Source organism: Olea europaea, chromosome 18 (genome assembly GCF_002742605.1).
Source record: "Olea europaea var. sylvestris chromosome 18, O_europaea_v1, whole genome shotgun sequence".
In the NCBI taxonomy this organism is placed as follows: Eukaryota; Viridiplantae; Streptophyta; class Magnoliopsida; order Lamiales; family Oleaceae; genus Olea; species Olea europaea.
In genome coordinates, this window is record NC_036254.1 from 24,981,906 (window position 1) to 24,991,706 (window position 9,801).

General features: G+C 32.6%; 1 protein-coding gene across 1 annotated transcript; it reads right to left on the reverse strand.

Moving 5' to 3' along the window:
- Positions 1-1,359: 1,359 nt before the first annotated feature.
- On the reverse strand, positions 1,360-5,321 carry LOC111367904 (protein NSP-INTERACTING KINASE 1-like). Its single transcript, XM_022989016.1, has 11 exons — positions 4,867-5,321; positions 4,605-4,737; positions 4,394-4,465; positions 4,167-4,310; positions 3,961-4,032; positions 3,817-3,876; positions 3,636-3,733; positions 2,966-3,115; positions 2,541-2,882; positions 2,030-2,409; positions 1,360-1,934 (listed from the first exon to the last, which is right to left on the reverse strand). The coding sequence occupies exons 1-11, from the start codon at positions 4,970-4,972 to the stop codon at positions 1,614-1,616; spliced, it is 1,878 nt and encodes a 625-aa protein (XP_022844784.1). The 5' UTR covers positions 4,973-5,321; the 3' UTR covers positions 1,360-1,613.
- Positions 5,322-9,801: the final 4,480 nt, after the last annotated feature.

Sequence of the window (9,801 nt, forward strand, 5' to 3'; positions counted from 1 at the left end):
TATTCTATTTCTCATAATCTTTACCAATTTTTAATCACATATTAATTTTTTTTTTGTTTTTTCAAAAAATCACTTGTTAAATTTTTTTATCAAACTAATGCTATCAAAAATCGTACCTGTGGATTTTCCGAGCTTGATGATTTGGATTGAACACTATCGTAATCTTCCGATACCTGAAACAAAGACAACGAGGTATGTTCTCATCATCCCTCCGATACTTAAGTCAGAAAGAGAATTATATGCTTGAGGCTATAAACTGGGGAATAATGAAAAACGTACTTAAACAATGGCTCAAGATTCTGTATTTATAGTAGTAAGCGACATTCTCCCAGTGGGACTCAACTAGTTGGATGTCTTTATCTGTTGGAGTCCTGTACAGTTAAGGAGTTGGTCAAATACCATAATTGTATGTGTGATAGAGTCCTTGAGGGAGTCAAGTATATGGTTGAGTTAGAGTCTGATGCGGACATCATCCTCATCGGGCCACTTGTTGGGCCATTTTATCTTCTATATACTTATTTTAGGTTTTATGTTTTATTGGGCTTGTTTATGGGTTTGGCCCAAGCCCAAGTTTATTATTTTGGTATTTATATTATTGTAATTGGATTGAAATTTTAGTTTTGATGAATGAAATAGATGTGGTGATATCGTTTCTCTCCTCTCCTCCCTTCCTCCTTCAGTTTCTTCTTCCTCTTCTTCTTTTCTCTTTGGTTAATTCTACATCAGAGTCCTAATTGCATAGAAATTCTAAAGGGTCAACAATCGTAGGTTGTGAGGGGAGCATATGCTCGAGGACAAGTATCGCAATATGTAAAGCAGCCAGGCAGGAAGTGATCGGGCATTGTATCCCGGGGTGCCATATGTTCGAGCACTCCATATGTGGAATAGCAACTTCATCTAAAATTGGTCGTCGGGATAATATAGTGATCGGGTTATAGGGAATGTCAGTATCACAAACAAATGGTAAGTATATTGTGGATCACAATTTTAGGATGGCAACATGATGAGACAACCCTTCTTGTCCTCGCCTAGTCAAGGAGTTTCATGGGGCGAGACAGGATGGAAATTATGTAATTAATTTTTTACATTATTTTTATTTTAAACAAAATTTAAATTTAAAAAAAAAATGATTCGAGTTAGGTTAAAGAAATTAGAGGTAGCGGCCATGTTCATCATGCCTTCCCCGATTACCTAAAAGAGCAGGTTTTAAATATATTTTTATTCCTAGATTATGGACTGTATTGAATTATGCATCTACGGTAGTTCGGTAATAACAAATGAAGAGGATATAAAATATTTGTCTAAATTAGTTGTTAGAATCACAAGATGTATTTGGACAAATTGCTTAGACTTTCTTAATTGCAATAAAAATTTGTCTTATTGAATAAATCGATATAATATTGCATCGACTTTCACTAACAAGCTTATCATATTGGGCATATGTCTCCAGACAAGTAGCTAATTCAAACGTAATCCTCCGAAGAACATTAACCCAAAAAAAAAAAAAAAATTATGTAAAAGAAGGAATTCAAAGTTCTTTATAGCCTTTGCTATGAACTTCCCCTTTGAGAAATTGTGGTCTGCGTTTAACAAAATTAACATGTGTAGTTGATTCACCTCGGACCAGAGAGTTCTATGGCTTGAACAAGCAATGAAGAATCATCAGTTAAGTCCGAAAATCGTTCCGATGAGGAAAGTTCTCGCGTTTTATACTTGTTTGTGTCTAATCTTTGAGAAACTTCCCATCTTTCTGCAAGGCCATCTCCTTCTAGCATACGGACAACTTCAGCCATATTAGGCCTGTGGCTTGGAACATACTGTGTGCATAAAAGTGCCACTTGAACCATTTCCTCTAGCTCAATCCTATCATAGTTGTTCTTCAAATCTTTATCGACAAACGTGTCCAGTTTCTTCTCTTGATGAAGCTTCTTCACCTGATGCATATTTTAGACATCCTTGAAAGTAAGAAAAACACAAGAATGGAATCGAATTTGTTAAGAGAATGCAAGTTCGTGTTGTGTGCTCTCACCCAATCAAGCATTGCGCCTTTTTGGTTAGCTGCTTTGCCAAATTCCAGTGCTCTTTCTCCAGTGATCAATTCAAGTAGAAGGATCCCAAATCCAAATACGTCTGTCTTCTCAGAGGACTGGCCAGTGGAGAGATATTCTGGGGCTATATGCCCTACTGTGCCACGTACAGCGGTTGAAACGTGTGAATCTTGATGATCCATAAGCTTTGCTAGCCCAAAATCTCCTACCACTGCTTCACAGTAGTCGTCAAGGAGTATATTTGCAGCCTTTACGTCTCTGTGAATTATCTTTGGATCACATTGCTCGTGGAGATATAACAGTCCCCGAGCAGCACCTAAGGCTATTCCTCTTCTTGTGCCCCAGTCAAGGACTGGTTTTGCTGTTCAAGTTAAATGGAATGCCTAATCAGCATTATATTGTTTTATTACTCTTCAGCACAATCTAATCTTCTTGCAATTTCAAGATTCTGAAAGCACAACTGAGTAATGATAAGTCCTAGAATATGTGTACCTTTGAGACGAGAAGCAACGCTTCCATTGGACATGTAAGGGTAAACCAATAGCTTTTCTGTTGGAGTCATACAGAATCCGTACAGCCTAAGGAGGTTCCGATGAACAGCTAGGCTGATCATCTCGACTTCTGTCTGGAATTGTCTCCCTCCTCCAATGGCACTACCATCTTTCAGCCTTTTCACAGCCACAGCAGTTCCATCTCGTAAATAGCCCTTGTAGACATGTCCATATCCACCTTTTCCCAAAATGTTTTTACTGCTAAAGTTGTTGGTTGCTGTCTGAAGTTCCCTAAACTGGAACATCCTTAAATTTCCAAGCGAAACTGCCTCATGTTTTCCATCTATAATTTTGAAGTAATAGGTAGTTAAAGAAAAGGAAAAGTAGAGAAATCATAGTTAAAAGAATTGAACTAGCCGAATAAACCTTTAATATCGAAGAATTTTTGTTTCTTATGTCTGTGCCTTGTCCACAGTAACAGCCCAAATCCTAGGATAAGTAAACAGATGCAAGCGACGCTTGAAACGAGTGCAAGAGTTAGCTTGTGACCTTTTGATTTCCCAGAATGAAGAACATCTATAGGAGGCATGGAAATTAAGGTAAGGATAAGACAATTGGTTGAAGGAGGACATTAATTATCAATAAAAGTTCGATGAAACAAAATTTAGGGTCCGTTTGATTGCAAAGATGGAGTTGAATTGCCTAGAAAATGAATTCCAGGAAATTGAATTGCCTAGAATTGTTTTCCTGTGAATTGTAAATTATTGCATTTGATTAGTATAATTTTCCAGGTGAAAAATGTTGAAATAAAAGTGTTTTTTTTATGTTCATTTAGCTTTGTTTTACATGGAAATTGTCAATTAAAGAAAAATATTTTTTACAATAATTCTTAAAATTGATTTCAATTACCAAAAAAAGAAAAAAAAAAGTCGCTACAGTAGGGTGGAATTTGAATTCTTACCATATATGGTGAGAATTCAAATTCCACTAAAACAAGGAAAATTCCAAGTTTCCAATTCTAATTCCATCTTTTTTTTTGCCATTTTCATGCTATCAAACACTCCCTTAGTAAAAATCATTTGAGGTTATTCCATACTTCCTGAAGTGTTCAAGGGCATAGACATAGGCATCAATGTTATTCCTGCACACTCGGGCTCTGACCCTGCAGCACATATTGAAGGATTTCCAACAATGCTGCAATGAAATTTAAACAAAAAAAGTTCTCAGCAATCTTAATTTTCTTTAGGAAACACATCTAGATTTGGGAAGTAGCTTACTTGAAAGTCTTATAAGGAAAATGAGGTACAGGGCCACTCAAGTTATTGTACGACAAATCTCTGAATAAAGCAAACACAACAAATTTCAATATATTATTTGTACGAAGAATGTCGGTAGTTGATTAAGAGGTAAAAGAGAATTACACATTAGAAAGTTGTGTCATGTTGGCTAATGCCATCGGAATCTCTCCAGATAGACTGTTATTGTTGAGCCTCCTAATGCATTGAAAATACCCATGTGAGACCAACATAGGAATATAGCCAAGTTCAATAGCGAGGAATATAAACTGATTTTCAATGAAATATCCAATTCCAAGTCCCCGATTCTGCAGCACAAAGACAGTCCTTACATGTATTGGAGACTGTTCAGTTGGACAAAACAAGGAGGAATTCTACCGATCAAGAAATTATTCGAAAGATCAAGTGTTTTAAGCTTTGAGAGCCTTCCTAGCTCTGTTGGGATTGATCCTGTAATGTTATTGTTCTGCAAAAGTCTGCCAAAATCTCATACAAGTTACATAAGGGGAAAAAACAAATTACGAAACCCCTTAACAATTTATCTACACTTTCTACTTACATAATTTGAAGATTTGTCAAATTTCCTATGCTTGGAGAAAGAATTCCAGATAAACTTTGACTAGGAGATCCTCTGCACAGTGCACAACATAATCTATTAACTCCATAAGCCTCCTTTGTAATTTTTTTTTTCTCTAAAACCTGATTTGAGGGCTTCTGTATAACATATTACAGTATAAAAAGAAAAGGTTTTGCTTAGGCAGAACGCTTACAGGCCAATAACAAGACTCTCAGAAGAACAAGTGACCATAGTCCAGCTACATGGATCAACAGCATCCCCATCCCAGTTATCAAGAACCCCACGAGGATCCTTCAAACCAGCTCTTATGCCCATTAAAGCTTGCACTGAATACAAAAATACCAATATCTCATGGACCGATTCTTGAATACCAGCTATGGCAGAATATTCATTTGGGATGTTCTCAGATTTTCAGAAGTTAATAAGATAGTATAAAATGCGGGAATCAGTTTTACCTTCAAAGTTTATGCCTTTCGGAGAGAGCAAACCAATTACAGTGCTCCAACAGCAAAGAAATGTGATAATGCAGAAGGCAGATTCTCTTCCTCTTTCCATTTTCATTGATATCAAGAAGTACAGGCACAAAATCTTGATTATTGCTAGTGATGAAAGTGTTCTGTGGACAAGTTTTTCAATGAACTTTCTGTAATGTAATAATGCCCATATGAAAACTTCATTCTTGTTTTCTATCCCTAGAACTCATTTTCCTAGTCTGTGAGTCCAAGAAAAATTATTGGAGTCCTTTGGGTTGTATAAAGAGAAGTAATATGCCTGTCACGGGCAGGAGCTTATCAAGAAAAGGATATCTAGAAGCTATAATTCAACAGAACATGGACAAAATCCTAAGGGTAAATTAAGGAAATATTCTAGGAGTAGATTTGTGAAGTCATGCCATAGTCTAAATAAAAACACATGGCAAATTTATACCGTTTTGAACTACCTGTCTAAATATTTAAGCTCTTAGAACAAGTAAATGTTTATTAATTGTTAAACACACTCCTCTACATGTGCAAACCAAAAATTTGAATGGGGCCAGTCAGTGGTTGCTGGCTATCTTGTGGCTTGGAAATGTGTACTTTAGAATACAGAATAATCTTGTCAGTATCTCTGTGAACTTTATATAATGGAATTCGTTTAGCTTTAAACGAAAAAATTGGCAGATTTATAAGAATGTGTGTGTGTGTCATGTTGAGTATAATAATGGGAAGAGAGATGGGGAATCCAACATTCCCTGTGTACAGCCATTCAATAACGTTCCCTCAAATGCTTTAATTTAAAAGAATAAGTTGAGAATCTCAAGGTTAGTGGTCTTAATGATGTTTTTGGTCACAATCCCATAAACAAGACCATGATGAAGGGATCTTTGTTCTGTGCGTATATACAATCAAGTAGATGACTAGACAACCACTTTATATCCTCGTAAGTTAACCGATTTTGTAAAAAGATATAAAAAATTTAAGAAAAATGACTTCTTATATCTAAAACATGTATGCATCATCATCTCCAAATGCAAATTGTGTCCTTGCCCATTTAGTCATTATTTTACAGCTATGGTTTAGGCAATAGGGAAAGATGGATAATTTTTTTATAATACGGTGATGGAGTGGTTGAATGATTGAATAAAATGTGTAGTGAGACATGCATTATATTCTTTACACACAAATGCACATTCAGCATCTTGTAAATCATTTTTGTAAATCATGAATGTGTTGTAACATGAAAATAAAGTTTTAACCTTTCAATATTTAAATCTTTTAATTTTCTATTTTTTGATTTAATAATTAGTTTTGACATAGATTAAAAACATCATAATTCATATTATAACTTATATTTTAATGGTTTAATTGTGGGGTTGATATTCACCTATAAAAGATGATTATATCTTATTGAAAAATAGAGCTAGAATATAACAACCTGAAGTATTATTTTCTCTACAGTTTTATACTATACTATTTGGCAATTTGATGAGAAGTTCATTCATTTATCTTCCTATGATCGTGCCCATAAAAGGAGAACCAGTTGTCAGCAACATGGATTTTTATCTTGGAGTCGTGTAATACTCAAAGAACTCGCACGAAGGAGATGCAACACGATTTTAGGACAACGTTCTTGACGTGATTCCCTAAGACTTACATTTCTAACTCGTCTCTTCTTATTGTTGAATTATAATGTTTATATTATTATGTTTATGTAATTATTGAATTAAAGTCGTGTTTGAGTAATTTGTATGATTTTCTGTTGAGTGGGTAAAACAGACTCGATGATGTTTCTTAATTATAAAATCAGGCAATTACTTTTAACATGGATAAATCAGCAAGATTGCTTTTCTTATGGGAAGTGATATTCTAGATTGAAGCATGAAATTAGAACTCTTGTTTTACTACAAGTATTACCTAAATTATCAGGCACGGCTTCAATAATTTGTAGCTTCAACACATAGCTTGCTGTTTGACATAATTTTGATTTAAGCATGAAATCAAATGTCTTATTATTAATGCAAGAAAGAACCATTAAAAAAGTAAATAAATAAAATTAATCTTAGACACACCCAAACCGGGGCTAAGAATTCACATGTGCAAATCTTTGACTACACAAAATTTTGCTGAAATATGTCTTTGTTAATAGATTAATACTTCCTTTTGTATTTGTTATGTTCTCTATTTGTCTGACATAATTTTTTATGCTTTCTTCTTTATCTTTTCTTTGAAATCTTAAATAGAGAGGAGAATGGCTGGGCAGTGCAGATAAAACAATAATTCTTATTTTTGAACTCTATGTAGTTTAATTTTCTTCTGTTGACTTATATATCTGATATTTAATAAGATTATGCATTCCTGCTTAATAGGAAAATAATTATATATGAAATCTTCTAGAAAATAAATATGTTTGGAAAGCAGAGACTTGTTATACAACTAATGATGTTATATGTGTTCAATTGCCAACATGTCAAGCTTTCAGCATAATTATAATAGAAATGAAAATTCTAGTTAGAAGAATTTCTAATTGCTAGCTATGGATCCTTGTTTAATGTATTATTTTAGCCAAGCTAATCTGGAAAGGTAGAGGTGCATAACTTGAGAAGTTATTTTGTTAAACCATCAATACTAAAAGAAACTGAAGAAAATATTCAAAACTGAAAATACAGAAAAATTTTAACCATGTAGTGCTTTGCTCCAACCTATTTCGTGTCAAACTTTTTGTACTATATTGCAGTGTAAAAATTTAATGTTTTACTTCCAAATTGTTACACCTAAATTAAGAGTGTGTTATCTATCTGAAAATACTTCATCACTGAATTGCTACTATAAAACAAACATGTTGTCTGCTTACATGCCTTTGTCATGTTAATATTTCAATAAGTCATTTACCTTTGTCTTAATTTATGTAACACTTATTTGTTGCGAAAAGGAAAATGAGGACGTTGAAATCTTTTAAGTTATTGGCCATATGTTCGAGAAATTGAATGGCTCCTAGTAGGCTTAAGATTACTAGTTGTTATTTAGGGGGAAAAAATCAAAAATTACACGTATTAGAAATTTTGAATATCTATGTGTATTTTATCCATGATTATTCATAATTATCACGGTATATTTTAACCAAAATTAGTATTTTGTCATGCATGTGAATTTATAAGGTTATATTAATTACATGGGAATTCTATGATTTTATTTTGAACAAGCGGTTAAAAGATTTAACCCTTAATAATGTGCTTAACTAATATTTTAGAAAATGTAAAGTATAACTCTAGTGAATAATAGTGATATAATATTATTCAATTCAGATATGTAACTCATATTTTGATATTTGAATAACCTATATAATAATACTATCATGTATTATGATCAATGTGATTTAAGCATCGAAAGCTTTAAATCTTAATAATTAAAATTAAATATTATTGTTCAATTTAGATATGTAACTCATATTTTGATGTTTGAATAACATATAATAATACTACCATGTAGTGTGATCAATTTGATATAAGTTTCGAAGGCTTTAAATCTTAATAATTAAAATAATTGATTTGACATTTAATTATTTTAACTTTTATATGAGCCCTCATAATTTTAAGTTATTAAAGTGAATGCGGGTGAACAACGAATTTGGGCTATATTCTATATTTGCTAGAATTTCACGTGATTGTGTTAAATTGAAACAATATTTCTTTTGCGGGATATTTGATGTACTATATTTTAAAATAAGTTTATGGTTTAATTTAATTTTGACATGATGTTTAGCTAATTTGGAGTACAAAATAGCAAATGTCTTCTATCTAAGGCTTATTTTATTACTACGAAAGCATGTTTACTTAGATCAATATTGTTAAACCATATTTGATACTTATAGTCATGTTAATTCTTACTGGTTAATGTTTTGTGAAACATAAACATCACTGTGTTCGATCATGCTTTTCAAGTTGGAGAACTAATGATATATATGTATATTTGGACTAATCACTAACCTTGTAAAGTCTTGTCGAATAGATTAAGTGATAATCCATTTAATTAAATCATATTGATTATGAGGGACATTAATTTTGATCAATAATCATATACATTGAATTTTCATGTCATGTAATAGATGCCATCCTCTCTTGCTCTACAATAAGCAGTATTCTAAAAGCGTAATGCATAGCAATGCATTGAGTCCAAGCTATGGGCAACGCGAGGTTTAGGCATAAAAAAATGTAAAAGAGTTTTCTTATTTTAATTTTGAATAAATCAAAAAATATTTAATAATTAAAAATAATACTAACTAAACATTTAAAATAGACTTATAGAAACGTTATACATTTTTTCAAAGTTTCCAACAAAAAGATAAGTTTCAAATTTTGGCTCCGTTTGATTCCCATTTTTATCAAAATGTATTTCTCTTTTTTTTTTTCAACCACACATTCTTCATTAAAATAATATTACACGTAATTTTAAAACTTTTCATCCACTCATACTCTATCAATCTACTATTTTAAAATATTTTCCCTTAAAAATAAATGCCAAACACCCTCTTAATTTCAAAATAGTAAATAAATAGTATAGGAATTTAATTTTATCTAACTCTTTATTAGACTCCAATTCAATATCATCTTCTTCATCTAATTTATCCTCTGTGCCTTCCAATATAAGTGGTTGTTTTAAATTAGAACAAAATAAAGAAATTAGTCATTGATAATTTTTTAACATTGCAAAAATTTTAAAAATGATAATAATGTGTACCAATGCACGCATAATTGTGCCTAGGCACACCTTAACGGTCAACGATTGCCTCCAAGCCACTTGGCTTACCGTTTTGGTTCACGTCTGGGGGCCGCTTTTTAGAACACTGATAATAAGTGACATCCTACCTATAAGCACAAGGGAGGTAAGAAAAAAGACGATTTTTGAATGTGGTAA

Coding starts and splice junctions, on each gene's coding strand:
- LOC111367904 (XM_022989016.1), bottom strand. CDS start 4,972: ATGAAAATGGAAAGAGGAAGAGAATCTGCCTTCTGCATTATCACATTT. Junction 3,734..3,816: donor TTTCCTTATAAGACTTTCAA/GTAAGCTACTTC, acceptor ATTTCATTGCAG/CATTGTTGGAAATCCTTCAA. Junction 1,935..2,029: donor AAGGCGCAATGCTTGATTGG/GTGAGAGCACAC, acceptor AATATGCATCAG/GTGAAGAAGCTTCATCAAGA.